Genomic DNA, 17,291 nt, shown 5'->3' on the forward strand with positions numbered 1-17,291 from the left:
CACAATTCCTGAAAACAGCTTGATCAAGGCATTAAAATCCCCAACAAGGCTGTTCCATGGCCAGAAGTGAAAGCAAAATAATCTGAGATGTGCGGCCAGATGCTTTTTGTTAACGCAGTTTAAAAACTTAAAACACAAATAAAACACACGGGGTTTTCAACATTCCTACAAGATGTTGTTAACACTGAAAATTCCCGGTAGCAATTTCTCAAATGGAAATCTTTGGAATATTATGTGCAATAATTACTCATCATGAAACGAGTCGGGCTTGTTTCACTTAATGCTTGCCCAGCAACACTCCAATTGTTGGTTTGTTTTTATAACCCAGTTTATTTTTCTTGTCCTCTTTTTAAAATATTTTATGCATGCCGATATTTTAAACTATGGATTAGAGAAGACATCCCTGTCTCAGCCTGAGTATGAGAGCAAACAGCAGTGAATCAATCAGCCTTGGAGTCGAATTAGAAGTCTTATCTAGAATGAAAACATTTCTGTAGGCATCTTATAAATACCATTAAGTGCAAGAAGTGCACATTATGACAAAAACAAATTACACCCAAGCTCCACCCTGACATTAAAGAATTTATGGAAGCCAAGACAGCCACCCACAAAGACACAAATATACAGTATCAGCACTAAGCCCATCCGCCAGCCCAGGCTCACTTGGGACTGGAAGTTTCACACCCCTCTGTACGACCCTCAAGAAGCAAATTTTATCATTTTTTCAGTAAGTTTCAAGATGAAAAAATACTTACATAAAAATTCTTTAATCAATAATTAATAATTACACAAAAAAACTACTGAAGTTTTACTGATTTGTCATGTGCCAACTGCCCAAAAAATGCTGTCAGCTAAAAGAGGAAAAACCCCTAATCCACATATACAGTCACTAGGGAATAAAAGCCATTAATTCTGCTTTTTGATTTCCTTATATTTAGGAACACACCAGTTTTAATTCACTTTTACTTAACAGTTATTTAGGCAATCTCCCTTTATTTCCTGGAAGCTTCAGCAAATAGGAAATGAAAAACAACTCAGTGAAAACTCATTTACATTTTCTTTGTCGCAAGAGTTGAAAAATTGCCCTGAACCTTTTGCAATGCTCCTGACCTGCCCATTACACAGGATGGGGAAAGCAATTCTGGAACTTAGAGAGAACCCTCCTTTAAATAAATAAATAAATAGGTTTGGGGCTCATTAATTAAAGGCCAGTTCTGTAGCCCTTTCTGAACCACCTGCACCCACAGTCTGGGGGACTGGGAGGGACTGGCAGCCTCTGGTGGGTGCCACTAATTGTACAAAACAAAAGCCCCCTCAGGTCCTTCTGTTTTCATTCCTTCTAATTGACACTTTTCAGTAAAAAAAAAATTATTTTTTTGGTATCCATTTCCTTACCTGTACAACTGACGACTGCAAAGCTGGGGGGCAAAAAAGGCAACAAATATTAATATTAGTCGAGTTTGTCTGATCCAAGTGTTTTCATTTCCCCCCCCCTCACATGCAATGCTATATACTGTGGGCTGTGCAAACTTTTAGATAATTTTAAAAATAAAAGTCAAAGGAAAAATCTTTTCTGAAACAACCTCTCTATACCAATTTGCACTTTACATTCAAAGAAAAATCAGTGTAACACATTCATAAAGCACTGATTTCCTGAATTCCAAATCCAAGCTGCTCCTACACATACCCTGGAAGCCAGTTTGGCTTTTTAAAATACATTTGCTTTCCACCATTGGTTCTTTCAGAATGATAGACTGCATTGGCTGATAACTGAAATTAACTCTGCTAGCTACAGATTAAATAGGAAAAATTAAAACTGACTGAAAAATATTAGCTCATTCTTAATGTTACAGCAGACCACCCTAAAAAAAATCAGAGATTATCTCACTTCTATGTACTAAAACAAAAAAACCAAACAGGTATTTAAAAAAAAAAAAAGAGTTTATAGCAACTTTGCAGATTAATTACAAACAACAGCACAAGCTGCATCATAAAACCTCAAGGCCACTATAACAGCACAGACATGTTGACCAAACTTTCAGGCCTTTCAATGTGAGAAAGTTAAAGAAGGGAAAAGGTGTTTTTTCAACCTGTGGTAGCAGTTCTCACCTGTGAAACAGGCACCTGTGGACTTTATGGGGTAAATGAAGAAGCCTGACAGCTTTAGCACATCAGACTGGGACTAAAGGTACTACAGGTCCTGCAGAAAGGAGCAGGAGCCTGAACACTGGAGTATTGGCTGTTCCAAAGGGGGAAGAAATAGGAGCCAAAAGAAAAAAACAACATGGGATGGCTGAAAATAAATGGACAAGACAGGGAAAACCATCCCTGTGGAAGCACCTGGAACTGCTCTGAGCAGGGCAAGGCTTCGTTCAGCATACGTGGAGCTATAGAGAGTGCATCAATTGAAATGCAGGATATGACTTCTGAGGTCTAGAAACAGGTAAATTATGGATGCAGGGACAGAACAGGCTCACTGGGAGGCCTCCCTTGCCCACGGTCACCCCAAGGCCAGTCAGTACATAGAGAGAAGGGAAAGGGAGTCAAAGGAATATCAGAAGTGTGACTTCCAGCAGCAGAGCAAGGGGCTCAGCAGAGGTAGAACAGCCTCCAGAATCACCCTGTAAGACACAGGGTCCAGGACATCCAGCTATCACACAGTCTGGGTGTGTGACCACATCTGTGACACGGTTTGCTCTTGGCAAGGGCATGAGGGAGGTGGACAGCTGCCTTAACTGTAAAGCTTTGTTTAAAAACCATACAATACACCAGGTTAAAAAAATACATTTATACTGGTTACAGACCTCTTGGTGGATTTGTTTAAGTCCCTCCAATGATTTTTCACTGAAATAGTACGTTACAGATCTGTAAAAGGAGACAGAATTTTTCACACAGGTTTCCTAATCATGCTGTAAGTAATTTTTCTTCCACGACATCACACTGTACTCTCAAACAAAAAACCATTTGTTCCAAATTATGCTCCACAGAAATATGCAATATTTAATCTTAAATAGTTGAGCAAGCATAACAAAAGAAGTTCTTTCCTTATAATGTAGCAAACTCATTCCTAAAAGACCACATAAAACTAGTATCACTTCCCAATAACATTATAATCAGTAACACCCTGATAATATTTCTCAGTTCAGTTGTATTTTTGGACTCCAAAACTTCTGTGATTTCTTTCCATCTATTTCAAGTATTTCCTACTACTAAAAAAATGCTCTGCATCTTTTTCTTCAACTTTTCAACTTCCTTGAAAAGGGAACTCCTTGAAATTAACCCAGATTCTTTTGACAGACACTGATGGCAAATGAGTGTGTGTGTGTATATATATAATATACATGGACCAGAAATCCAGCAGCAACAATTACATCAGTCCAACTCAACGAGCTGCTTCAGGAGGTATTTCTCTCACACTGAGGAAGGATTTCTCTTACACTGAAGATAAAAGACTGTCCCCTCACCAGGAAGGCCCCCACCTATGGGGAAAGGGGATTAATCTATATTTAAGTGATCACTTTGAACTCTCCAAGTAAGGCAGCAAGCGTTCTCCCTTTCCTGATGATGAATTTAAGACTCAAGTTTAAACCATCACTGAATAAAACGTGAAGGCTCGGCATCATTGATCAAAACAAACAAAAATTCAATGGAAAAGCAGCTCAGTGAGATGGAGATTTCCATAATTATACTCAGGAAGCTTTCAATAGACCAGACATGAAAGGAAAATTTATAGTCAAGATAATCTTGCATTAATACCTATTATTCTCTTGTGCCAGTTTACACAGAGCATGGGTGATCTCAGCACAGGCAAGGATTGCCCCATGGCGTGTGTGCAGATCTGAGCCCACTGATAAAGGCAGAAGTCTTGGCAAAACTGAAAGAGATTAGATAATTAATTTTTTTTTTTTTTTAAACAAAGCATAGTGACAGATCACAGTTCTACATGTAATCCTGTCTGCCTAGAAATAAAATGGGGAAAGCGTTTCTGGAAAGTGAAGTATCCTGGCTACTTTAGGAAAAAGAAGTTGTAATAAAGTAAATTCTGATAATTCTTTGTACTCCCAACTAACTCCCTGGCTGGAGTAAATGAAATAATGTCACTGTTGGGCACTGGGCTGGCTGAGCAGCCAAGGAAGTGAGGCTTGTACTGCCATGGAATTTGACTTCCATGTAAACTGCCACATTCCTAATCCAGGACAGGGAGCCCTGGCAAGCTCTGTCACTGCAGATCCACTGGGGACCAACTGTTGTCTTCCAGCCACATTAAAATGCAGCCAGTACATCCTCAGGATCTGGAACGGGCCGAGGAAACAATGCTAAGAAACATCTGACTATGCACACACAGAAAGGAATTCTGCTGCAGATGTCAGACTGGACAAGACAAAACAGATCCCCCCACCCTCTACAACATCAAAGCCTTACTGTCAGCAGAATCTGGGAATTTGAGGAGTAGCTGCTGGAGTTGTTCCCACACAACTGCACCCATTTATCCACCTAGGAACCAGTGGGGTCCAGTGCAGTCAGGGAACTGAAGCCCACGCCCCAGATAAAAACAACCCGGCAGCCTTAGAGAATTTTTACATAACATCTGAAAACTGGTAAAGCCACGAGTGTCACTACACTGTATGAAGCTGCAGGGGGAAATGTTAATTTTCACCAAGCCATGGTGCATGTTTAGATCTTCACACATCTGTGCCATCCAGGCCTGGCCTGGCCCCCCGTGCAGGTCCCAGCTGGTACCTACCCACATTCGCCATGTACTTGGGGGCCCGGGGAGTGATGTTGTGCAGGGCTTTGGTGGAAAGTTCTCGAATAACACTGAAGATGTAAGAAAGAATTTTAGGATTTGGGGGCATTGGCAATTTAACAGAAGCCACGTATCAAAAAAAGTACCGTCAGGAGGAGGCTTCCGTCCCCAGGCGAAAAAAAGACCCCCAAATATTGAAAATTGCAGTATCCTCTGTCCATCCTGTATTTCCTCCCTCCAAAACAGCCAACAAAAGCAAACAGCATCCATTGCAGCCAGCCCAGAGCCAGCTTTGAGCAACATGAATAAAGCTTGTTGCTCAAAGAGACAAACACTGGGGCTGGTGGAACCCCAGGGCCTGTTCTGTGCACTGGCAGGGCCACTGCAGTAAACTGTGATTATTTCTCATGATGCAAACTGGGCTCAGCACTGATACAATCTCCTCTGTGTGATAGGCACACATTTCAGCCTTCCTGAACACTGAATGTGACTAAGCACCATCTCTATGCATGAAATCTGCTTTAATTAGGATAATTGTATGGTGACAGTGTTTACCCCCCACATACACTATAGAACATATAAATGGGTTTTATTAATCTATTAACAGATTGAGGTCATGGCCAAAAGACAAATTCATAAACCTGCTTAAGTGACAGTATGCTCAGGAGGTAGAGATTATATCAGCTACTACTTGCCCAGTTTCCTTCAGTCAAATGTTATTGCAAACTCTGGTGTAAAATTTACAAAAATAGTCTAGGAAAATATAATATGCACAACAGTCAGTTCCTGAATATTAATCATTAGACTTTATGAACTTACCTGTCCCAGTGGTTAATCTTCATATTAACTAAATGATCAATCATTGGCTGTGTATACTCAGGAAAGCCAGCAATATACACACTGAAAAAGAAATGCACATATAGATAATAGAAATATAGGCCAGAGAGAGAGAGAGTACAGAATCAGCATCTGTGTGCATTTTAACACAACCTGCTCCAAAGATTTAAATGCTCTAGTTTTAAAGCAATAAAAAAACATTACTTAAATGTGCCCTCTCCTAAACGAGATGCAGCTGAATTATACAGTAGCAAATATTTTACAACTGAAAATTTTTAAAACTTTCAGAGCCTTCATAAAAACTACTCTACACACACCAAGCTTGACAGCAATGAAGAGCAAAAATAAACATTCAATTTACATTCTAGAAAATCCAGATGTGTGTATTAACTCGTGCAATTTTTCCATCTACAGGACACAGGAAAGGTAAGTTCTAGAAATGTGCTACATCTTCATAAATACAAAATGGAATGTGGGTTTTCAATCTGTCTTTTTTAAAGATCAAACACACACAAAAAGTCCGTTGTGACAAAAACTGTTAAAGCTGCAAAGTGGAGACCTACAGGAACACCAGCATTAATTATCCCAGGAGCCTGCAGTTACCTCCCTTACAGCCACACTTGCTTTCCAATCTTCAGAAGCATCAACTATTGAAAGCCAAGGTCAACACAAGCTAAATGAAATGTTTTCTCAGTACATCTGATGAGTGTTAAATCACCTTGGGAAGCCCAACAATCAGCAGAACGTGTTTGTGTCAAAAGGGCACAAAGGGACAGCATTAAGCACGCAGGGATTATCTTAATTTTACCTTTTCCTATCTTTTGAGTGATTAACTCTGCAACTATAACAGTGTTCCATTAATGTACATGTGTGTAATTAGAAGTAACAACGAGAAAACCCAGATGCTGTGGCATGTTCCCATACTGGTATCTATGGAATTCATCAGGGGAGTGGGAATCCTTAAATCCACGGGACAGACCTTGGTCACTTGAGCCAAGACAGGACACAGAAACAACATCTACTGAGCCCTAGGGGGGGATTGGACACTTGGTTCAACTTGTGGTTGATGCCAGCAGAGAAATGATAAAATTCACGACTCTCTGGTTCCTCTCCCTGTTCTGGAAGAACATCCAATAACAGACACATTCCCCTGCCATGTTTGAGTTCTGCTCTCTTCTTTCTTGTAGTAATAAAGGAACATTAAAAGAAAAATAAAAAAAAATAATGTTTCCACTCCCAAAAAGTAAGGAGAACATAATCACCCTCCAAGCCAAAATTATATAAGAGAGGAAATAAAAACTGCTTTGTCAATTCTGAATGTTTTCGATTTTCTTCTAGTACAAAAAGCCAGAGTTTCAAAAATCCCATGGATTCCCCAGGGACCTCGAGCCTGTGCAATACCAAGCCCCTGCATTTCCCCATCCCAGCTCTGTGGGTGGGAGCTCTGGGGAAGGTGTAGGAGGAGGGTGGGGACCCCAGAAGGACTGACAGTCGGTAAAAGGTGAAGGTCTGTACAAACTGAAGGCATTGTGCACAAAAGGGACAACGTGGAGGTGGACAGATTAATAAAAAAAAATAGTCAAGGAGAAGATGGAGGGTTCCAGGGCAATTATCTTAAAAAACTCCTCAGTGGAAGTCACAAAATTGGTGGTGGAGCCTGCACCATCATGTCTGCTGTTTCTGTTCCCCAGGGATATCATCTGCTCAAGCCTTTCTGACCTGTTTGGCTTCTGAGCAATTCCATGGGGTGATTTACCTGACCTGTCTCCAAAGGGTCTGAATCACCTCCCGTGGGTGCTGATCTGTGCCTTGGCTCTGGATGAGGCTGGACTCCAGGCCAGACTCTGTCTGGAACAATTCAAGCTGGAACCAGCCCCTGGTCTTTGTCATCATCCCAGAGGAAGTGCAGTGTTCTGTCCACCCTGGCCATGCAGAGCTGCCAGCGTGGCTCTGAACTCCCCTGACTGCAGCACCACTGCATTCCCAGGGCTGACACCATCCTCTGAGACAAGGCCCTGGTTTATAACCAGACCCCAGCCTGGGTATTCCCATTTACTCTTTGCAGGCTCTGGACTGCAGAGATCACTTTGGTTTTTCAAACATTACCAACACTGTGGTCAGATTTCCACTGAGCTGACCAGGACAAACACCAGCACTCAAGTTACAGGTCTGTGCACAGACCACAGACTCAACCCCCTCATCTTCCCCACCCTTGACCAGCTTGGACAGTTTTCTGACACCTGCAAACAAGGCCCCTTGGCTGCTTCCTCCTCGTAGTCAAGGAAATCATGGCCACATTTTCACTCTGTTTTGCACAGGATAATCGGTTTGATGCAGAAATAAAAATCTGATTTTAATTTATCCGAAATCATCAGTGTTAAACATAATGTTCCATAAGGTGAGACAACCAGACAAATATTTCATTATGAGGTCCCTCATGTTTAGGAAAACTAATGCTTGGAAACCTACCTTATAGTGAGGTAACAGTTAACTCTGTTCCCAACAGCAAAATAATCAGCTGCAGTGAGAATGTCGATGCCATGGGGAAAAGTGCCCTACAAACAAAATATTATTTTGAAGTGTAAAATACTTTCCAAATAGGCAACATTATTGAAAACAAATTTCCTGCTACTCTCCCAAGCACTGAAAAAATACAATTTAATTTACAGTAAAATCACTTGTACCAAAGACATAAAGGATATTGAATATATAAACAGCAAAATGCCTCACTTTGCTTGTGAGTCAATGATAAACAGCCCAGGTAAACGGCAGCAGACAGTAACCTATGCAATAGCTCCTTCACACCTTCCAGTCATACCCAAATATGTACTTGGTGAATGCATGACTATGTATGTACCCAGAGAATGATTCCTCTGGAAGGAGGTTCAGGTAAACACAAACATGTTTCCAGTTTATGTGAAGGCACGAGGATCTGCTGTGAATTTTATGAAGTGTAAAATTACAGATTCGGGCAGCCAGAAATGCATCCCATGAAGAATACTTACACATAGGTTTTATGACTGATTAATGAACCAAAAAATTGGGGTTGGTTTGGTTTTAAAAAGAAAACTGTTTCCCAGCAAAGCCTGAAAGACTGAATCCTACTTCTGCTATCCCTGCCCAAGCCAGTCTGTTTCTAGAGAATACATTATCTTTCTAAATATGACATTTCCACTCAGAAATTTGAATTTTTGTATATATAAGCAATACAATTTGGACATTCAGAGTTTGCTTGGCTCTGGTTGGTTTAACAGAGCATTACACAGCACAGCTGTGTTTTGGAAAAGCAGAGGCAGCAAAGCATCCATGAGACATAATGAAGCAAAATGGGAAAGAGCCAAGTGACAGACACTCTGCTTGCTTCCAGAAGGGACACTGGGAGAGTGTTTAAGGAATGAGGCTCTGTGGAAGTACAGGTTGGGGATGTGATGCAGGTTGGTTTGTTTACAGCTCACTCATCCCTTCCACATTAGGACACAGCCATGCAAAACCAGTGGAAAGTATCTCTCCATCTGAGCCTGAGCCACTGAAGCAGTTTATCCTGCCAGCAGTGGGAGCTGCCAGGGGCTCTGGTGATCTCGGGCTGGGAAGCATAATGCCAGGGATCCAAACCAAAAACCAAACCAGGCCTGGAATCTGACTGAACTAAGGAGAGACACAGTACTTATGGCTTATCCAAGGGACACCCTGATAACTCGAAGTTGAAATGAATGCTCTGTCCAAAAACCTCATGAAACAGTGATTAGGGACAAAAAAGTACATGAGAAACACCTCATCGTGATTTAAGGCCAAACAGCAAGGCATGCAATGGAATATATAAGGATGCACACTACATAAGGAAAATCACAGCCAAATAATTCCAGTTCTAGCTGCCAGCTGGACTTTGCTATTTGTTCCTCAGCTGTGAGTGTGCCAGTTCAGTGCCACCTCACCACAGGTCAGGGAGCCACTGTGCCTGCTGGTGAGACAGCAGCATTCCTGACTCCCAGCTCAGGAGCACAGAGGTCATGGCCAGCAGGAGAGCCTGGGTCCACAGGAACAGCCAACAGCTTCTATTCTGTCAGAACACTGAAAACTTCTCCAATATGAAAGTTGGTATTATTAGAAGTCGGTGCATTTCTCACCATTTATGCTTTAAAAAATTCTCCAGGTTTTTCAAAGCTCCCATTTCCACACAGTGTAAGTTACTTCATGGTTTCTTCAGTGGCCACAAGCAAGCTCCAGATTTGGGACATGTGGAATTACAAAGGTGAAGCAGGCAGGAAGCAGGGGGTAGGTGAGGGCAGCCTTCTTCTCCACCTATTAACTATCAGCATTGTTACCTCAGCTGGAAAATATGTTTTAGCTCCTTCTAATTCAGAGAAAGGGTGTCTTTTAACACACTGCATCCGGGGAGAGAACTCCAGAGGGTGGATCTGCTCATTAAGAAACCATTTTCCTAGGCACCAAGGCATGGTTCAACTTCTGAACTTCTGCAGGAACCAGCAGGAGAGACTGACAGTGTCCTTTCTGCCATGAAAACTGACTATTTCACTGCTAATGTGCCAACATAGAAGCTGAAATCATGTGTGTTCTACCAACACCAAGACATCTGAGTGGTGGGTCAGAGCAGAGTCCATAAGGAACCTTTCTGGCTGCAAACTAACCTGGACTGTGCTCCTCTAATTAAGAAATAAAACACTCCACGAAACTTTTGCTACATGGAAGCACTTTAAACCTGCAGCACCCAGGAGCCCTCCCTCACCTGGAGCTGAAGGCAGGGTAAGGTGTTACTCACTTCCCTCAGCACCTCACGTGGTGGAACCAGGCTGAGCTGCTCTGTGATGCCCAACCTCTCCAGGGCAGGAACTACAGACCCAGGGAAGAGTCACACTGACTTCTGCTTATCACAGACCTACCTGGGTCAGGTCACCAAAAGTCCCTACCCTCTTCCAGGGTCTTCTTGCACCCCTTCTCTGCTGTTAAACTACTTCTATCTACAAATGCACACACTGGATAGAAACAGACTGCTTGGCACCCACAGTTCTAAAGGAATAATATTCTGTCTTACAACACAGAAGATCCCTTTTAAAGAGCAGTTTATTGATAAGAAAATTGCTTTGACCACACTCACATGACCTGCTCTGTCACTAACTGAACCATTCCCCCCCCCCTTTTCTTCCTCTCTCAGTTGCATGTTCAGCTTTATTAATTCATGATGAGAAACCAGGAAATCCAAGTCTTTACCCTACTTGCTTCTCCTCCCAGGTTGAAAATCAAAGTTGTCTGAGCATTTTAACCACTTACATGTTGCTAAGTTACATCAGAACCTACCACAATACCTTTTTTCAAAGCACTTGGGTACCTTCAGAAGTACCAGCTTTCTCAAAAAATCTGTATGGTACAACAGGCAAACCCAAAAATTGAGTTGAAGACTCTTAAGCCTGGTTCTCTGGGGTACCACCAACCACAGCAATGACTGCACAGCACACTTCAGTTGTTCTATTTCTATTGAAACCGAGAAAGTCAATGAAACAAAACAAACCCAAAAAACACAACCAAAACAAACAAACAACACTACACTTTTCCTGTTTTAAGAGCATTGCAGCTTGCAGGGTGTACCATGGCTGTCACAAATGCTGATACTGCTTTTCAGAAGGACTGAAAATTACCAGAAAGCTCCGCTTCTTCCGAAACTGGAACACTAAAATCAAACTCACATCTCAGAGAAATATTCCACTAGAACTTGTTGCTCATAATGAAAACAATTATTTTTGTGACATTCTTTTACTCAATTTTTTTTCCAAAGCCACGGTGTCTAGTTTTGATTTCAGGTACTCCACGTTTACAGTGAGCTCCGAGGCACAAATGAATGAAGATGCAGGGAAGTCACCGTACCTGTCTCCCAACATTCTCCTGGAAGGCAGCCTAAGGAACAGAGAACAAACACACCAAAACGAGTCAGGTTTGCTTTTTGATAAACACCAGATGATGAATTCAAAACACACAACAATATAAATGACCCATGGCTTTTCTGTTTTAAATAAAGTAAACTCTGTCAGTAGAACAAGCCCGCGGGGCTTTTCTGTTTCTGCATCTCCTCGTTCGGGTGCTCCCAAAGCCGTAGGTTTAAGAATGCAGGTTTATTAAACCAGTCACACCCACACAAGTGCTTTGGAGTAGTGACACAAGGCTTCGCCCTGGGATTGAAAGTCAGTGCCTGTAGACAACAGAAATTGAGACAGCTCACTCTTGTCTGGCTTAAACATCACTTGCTGAGAGTGGGCAAAGTTTGGTTCTGTGTCAGTGAAAACTTCAGGCAAAAAACATTGAGACTGCAGCACTTATTTGCACAGTACATGTCTGAAAGCACCCTGAAATTTTATGACAAAATTCATGTACGTTTCTTGTGTTTTGCACTAAATAAACTCAAATTCTTGCAAAATGCAACAAAACCAACCATAAAATTAATCTGTACTTGTACGGTACATAGAATGAAACCTAATTAATTCCCTACTTCCTACTTGAATTTTCTCCCTCTCTCAAAAAAACACTCATCATTTTTCACTCCTTAAAAGGCTGTAATTCTAAGTATTAATAAAAACTTCTGCAAATTTTAACCCTTTTCAGGGAGGGGAGATGATAGTTTCTGGACATTTCTCAAAGAACCGTCACTCTCTGCACACACAGCTCTCCAGTGATGGACAGCAACTGTTAATTGATATTTAACAGACGGGGGGAAGCCCCAATCCTTACTGAAATACCACAAGAATTTGGACAGACAGAGCTTCTGTATTTCCTTCATAAATACAGCACCCATGTCTTAATCCACCTGTGGAAACAACAGGTTCAGCCTGCTCCCCAAGGCACCCACTGCACAGGTGGAGCCAGGGCTGCACCAGCCGGGACGGAGCCGGAGCCTCTCGGAGCCTTCCTGGGGTGATCCTGCTCAGCCCCTGCAGACCTGCCCGGGCAGGTTCAGCTCCTGCTCACGGCATCTCCAGCTCAGGACACGTAGCACAGGTTGGGGAGCCCCCCCACCCCCCTGCCTCTGCCAGCAGTGCCCCCGGGCTCTCCGGCTTTGGATCGCCTCGGGCATCACATCCAGCGCCTCCGGAGCAGGAGCTGGGGCTGCAGAGATGCCCTGGGTCTGCTCTTTGCTGAATGATGGGCCCAGACTGACACAGGCCTTTCCCCTCCTTACCTCACTCCCAACACAAGCTCCCAGTCAGGATTTGCCAGGACATCATTTCATGTCACTCTGAATCATTTATTTCTTCCTACTTCCTCATCAGCTTTAGGTCCCACTTTATCCTGTTAAGACCCTCAATATATTTTTGAGGATATATGCTATACTTTATGCTATATTTAATGTTATTGAGACCCTCAATATATTTTTGAGGATATATGCTATACTTTATGCTATATTTAACATTACTGAGAGCCTCAACATATTATGGAGGGCATATCCTGTATTTTATACTATACTTTATGCTATTGAGACCCTTTTAAACAGCACAGGGACATTTCAGTGAAGATGACACTCTCCATCATATCCAAGGGATTTCCTAGTTTAATCACTGCATTACAATTCCTTTTAAAAATGTGCTGCTCAGACAAGTGCCTGAATGATATAAAATCTGTAAAGCCTTCTTTTCTTTCAAAATCATAGCCAAGCAATGTAAACCTGGTTGCAAACCAGTGAGAGTTTTGTCCTACTTACAAGACACCCATGCCCTTGGACTGAAATATACTGTGGCAAAATAACTGGGAAAAGATGTGTAGGGGCCTAGAGAGAATGTTGCAGCAAACCAGCCATTGTGCAGAAAGCTCGTTTAATGTTCACAGAATTCCCTCCTTTTTCACAAAAGACTTTTCTTTGTAATACTTCAGAGACTTTCAGTAACTGAAAATGTTACTAATTCAGTCACACTTTCAAACAACTTCAAATTCCTAAAGGATGCCAAATAGTTCAACTGCTTTGTAAGAATAATTTTTCATTTTTTATACAATCCCCTTCTGGAGATGGAAAAACTGGATACAAAGATATTAAATAAAGATTCCATGAGATCAGAACCAAGGTGACTTAGCCTGGCAAGCTGAACACTCTGCTTTCCCACAAAAATTGAAAAAATATTACAACATTAAATATATTTTGTTAAAAAATAGATAATTTAAAAACTATCATTCAGCCAAGAGGAAAAAAACCCTCTCCTTTCTTTGAGATGGCAGAGCTGAATGGAGTCCAATTCAACATCACTTATTCATCTGATTATTCCTTATACTGATTATTCATGAAAGAGTTGCACAAGCCAGCCCAGAATGCTCGTGGAGCTTCAAAAGCACAGTCTTGTTCTATTCTCTTTAACCTCGGGGTTCAAAATGTCTCTGTTCTCTATTTTGTTTTATTGGTGCTCTGCATTAGAATATATTCCATATTGTAATAGATGGAAAATCTAGTAAAACATGTTGTTTATTTAAATATGTGTTTAACTGCAGGAATGATTGGAAATATTTAGGACTCCCAGGTATTTTTCTTCAAAATCATAGGAATGCCTGGCAAACACAAAATATATCTTTGCCTTTCTAAAATAAGAGAAAAGGTTTTGGTACTTCCATAACTACCCATCAAACAGCAATTCCAAATTTTGACCAGCTCTAAATCAGAAAGTACTTGGGCTACAGCAGAAGAGGAAAGTGAGGAGAAAATATGCTGGGTTTTATACTCACTAGAAATATAGATATTTCTATATTCAGGCTGCACTAAGTTCATAGATTTAGTAGATGTGGCTGGTTTAGCACCATAGTTCATGGTCAAAATATTGGTTTATGTTTAAGTGCAGAAACATACTGAAAATCACACAGGACAATCAGATGAAGCTACTAAAGGTAAGCAGTACACTTGGAGTGGCAACTGTGTTATAGATTTCTATTTATATATGATCCCTGATTCCAAGGGAAATTTCTATATAAATAAATAAATAATTCACTTCCCACCACCTGTGCTCCTTAATGTTTTGTTGCAGTTCTCGGGAAAGCAAATCCCTCCAAGGAATTGATTTGAATAAAGTGACTTACATTAGCCAAGAACAGCAAATTCTACCTAAATTTAGGAGTTGAAGTTTAGGAGGAGCAGCACTGGTGACATTCACTATTTGTACCTATGTGAAGAATATGTTCTGTGAGCACTCAGCAACCTCCAGCCCTTGGCTTTGGTTTCAGAGCCTCCAGCCCCCCGAGCTGTGCTGGGGTTGCACAACCACTGACTCACTTCCCCAGCAATTACTCTGCAGCTTCATTCAGCAGCTTCATCTCCCCAGCAGAGGTGTGGCCAGGAAAAATAAGGATGCTATCCAGGTATCCCTGAGAAACCCTTCTTGTGCTATAAATGCATTAGCTTTTAAAATTTCAGTCAAAAAAAATCAGACAGTCCTGTTAATGGACACACTGAAAAGACTGCCCTTTTTTTTTTTTTAACACATTCACAGTGACATTTATTGTCAGGAACAGACACCTGGTGCTTTGGCAGACACTGCCTGGGTCTGGTTTGAGCTCATACAGTTACAGGGTGGGGTTTTTTACATTTACATACAATAATTTGGTTTTTCTGTTGAGACAACTAATACCTATTTCCTTTTTTTTTTTTTAAGAAAGCAAGTTCAATATATACAAGACACAGACTTAAATTCTCAAAGATAATGTGTGCATTCTTTCTTCTTCTTAAATTCTATGACTATAGAATTCTGTAATTCTCCATCATTCCCTTCTCTTAGAAACATTCTTCCCAATTCTCATCAGCATAAATATTTTCTGCAGAAAGTTTCCACAGAATACAATTTGGTGCCAGTGCTATTAACTACATAACAAATCTGCCCAATGGATTTATCACTTCCTTTTAAAAATTCCCAGTCCTATGGAAAGAGTTTTATACAATAAATGAAAATATGTTTGAAGGAGAGACATTATTCTAGAAATTACCCTGATCAGAGAGTAACAGCTGATGTACAATCAAAAAAGTGTTGCCTCATAAAACTCACCAGTTTGGTGACCTGCAAACGAGTCAATGTCTGTGTTTTATGTAGGACCCTTTTGTCTGTGATGGTGTGACCAGAAAATGCTAAACAGCCCTTCCTTAGATACTTTATCTTAACCACCATGACAAGAATACAGCAGATTGTTAACTGTGGCCATAAATCAAGATGTGCATCTGTGGATTATTCCAATTAAAATCTAAATTCACACAATACTTCTAAGGATTTCAAAAAGCACTTTTTTTTTGCTCACAGCTCCTCTACTGTAGTTCTACATAGTCAAGTCTACAAATTTTTAAATGAAATGAAAACAAACAAAAACTAAGAGAGTCAGGTAAGTTGAAATGTGGTAACTTACAGAAGCAGCTCTTCTGCAATTAACGTCACGATCAAATACTGCAGCAATAACCAATGCACTGAGGAAATAAAACACTGAGCATTAGTACCAAATATATGAGAAGAAATGTGCAATGCCATTATTTCAACATTTAGCCTTCCAAGCAGAGCAGGCAGCACGTCCTCTAAGGAGATTATTATTTAGAAATACAAAATCTGAGTTGAAATAACCTCGTACTTCCTTGTTTCTCTCGTTTGCTGTGGACTTTCCACAGCACAAATGGACAGTGGTCATCCCACTGGATCAAGGAATATGTAAATATGTTTAACTGCACAGAGAGGTTTTCTGGTTTAAATATGGCAGGAGTTTAAAACTTGGGCATAAAGACCATCCCCAATGTGAGACTCAGACAGTGCAATTTCAAATTAAAACTTGGAAATACAGTTTCTCAATAGCCAAATATACAGCAAGTCTTGGGTAAGGCTTAAACACAAGGCAAAGTTAAGCAATGGAAACCTGCAGCTTTCTCCACAAGAACAGCCCCATCCTGTAAGGAACAAAAATCAGACAACAATATGCAAATCCTGCTCAAAAGAGACCTGCAAGACAAACTGCAAAGCTGTTTTTTTAAAGGGTGACCTGTAGATACAGAAGGATGATTGTACCAAATGATTTCTTCATGCATGAAGTCTGGTGACCCCGCACAGGGTGATTCTCCTGCCTCAAAAGAACTGCTGTTCAAAGATGTGCCACACAAGAGAGGGAGAATATATCCCAGGACAGGCAGTCTACAGCTTTAGAAATCCACCTCCAGCATTCAATTAACTTCAGCAACAAATAAACATCACTTCAGGAGAATCATTTAAGCAGAAAATTATTCCTTTCAAACCCTGAAACTCTTCATTACATTATTTATTGACTCCAGGCAAAACCGGAAATAAATACTGGCTGAAAAGTAAATTCAAGATAGCTTTGCTTCAGCATAAGGATATTAATTACACTGATAATATCAAGCTTGCCTGGGTAGTGGCTATCAGTTCCCTACAGTGATGAATACTGTGTTGTTCAAATTCCCTGAAATGCATAGTCAGCTTGGCCTCTGTAATTTCAGTTTATCTCCATTAAGGAAAACAAGAGACAGAAAGGCAGAGTGAAATGAAAACAAACCCCAATAAATTGTTCTAGAGACAGTTAATGCTTTCTTATTGCTACTTGCACGAGCAATTCCCCCCTCTGCACAAAGACAAGAGGAAAGAGGAGGTCATCCAAACAACAGCTACTGGAAGAGCAAATGTTCAGGAAGTATTCCATCAGGAAGCAGCACACATGGCTCAGTGCTGAAAAACTGCTGGGTCAGATA

At 41.0% G+C, this 17,291-nt stretch overlaps 1 protein-coding gene across 6 annotated transcripts in view; it reads right to left on the reverse strand.

Annotated features, from left to right (window-relative positions):
* The window catches only part of TBCD (tubulin folding cofactor D), a 579,906-nt gene that overhangs the window by 505,401 nt on the left and 57,214 nt on the right, over positions 1-17,291 (reverse strand). For all 6 annotated transcript variants that reach the window (XR_010435234.1, XR_010435233.1, XR_010435232.1 and 3 more), the window contains exons 15-22: positions 15,953-16,010; positions 11,462-11,491; positions 8,054-8,139; positions 5,567-5,647; positions 4,745-4,818; positions 3,757-3,874; positions 2,805-2,865; positions 1,396-1,418 (exon numbers count right to left, since the gene is read on the reverse strand). Coding sequence is in view for 1 of the 6 variants with exons in the window: in XM_064675682.1 (XP_064531752.1) it covers positions 1,396-1,418; positions 2,805-2,865; positions 3,757-3,874; positions 4,745-4,818; positions 5,567-5,647; positions 8,054-8,139; positions 11,462-11,491; positions 15,953-16,010 (531 nt within the window). In the remaining 5 variants the exon portion in view is untranslated. The remainder of the gene's footprint in view (positions 1-1,395; positions 1,419-2,804; positions 2,866-3,756; positions 3,875-4,744; positions 4,819-5,566; positions 5,648-8,053; positions 8,140-11,461; positions 11,492-15,952; positions 16,011-17,291) is intronic.

Source organism: Pseudopipra pipra, chromosome 19 (assembly GCF_036250125.1).
Source record: "Pseudopipra pipra isolate bDixPip1 chromosome 19, bDixPip1.hap1, whole genome shotgun sequence".
Lineage (NCBI taxonomy): Eukaryota > Metazoa > Chordata > Aves > Passeriformes > Pipridae > Pseudopipra > Pseudopipra pipra.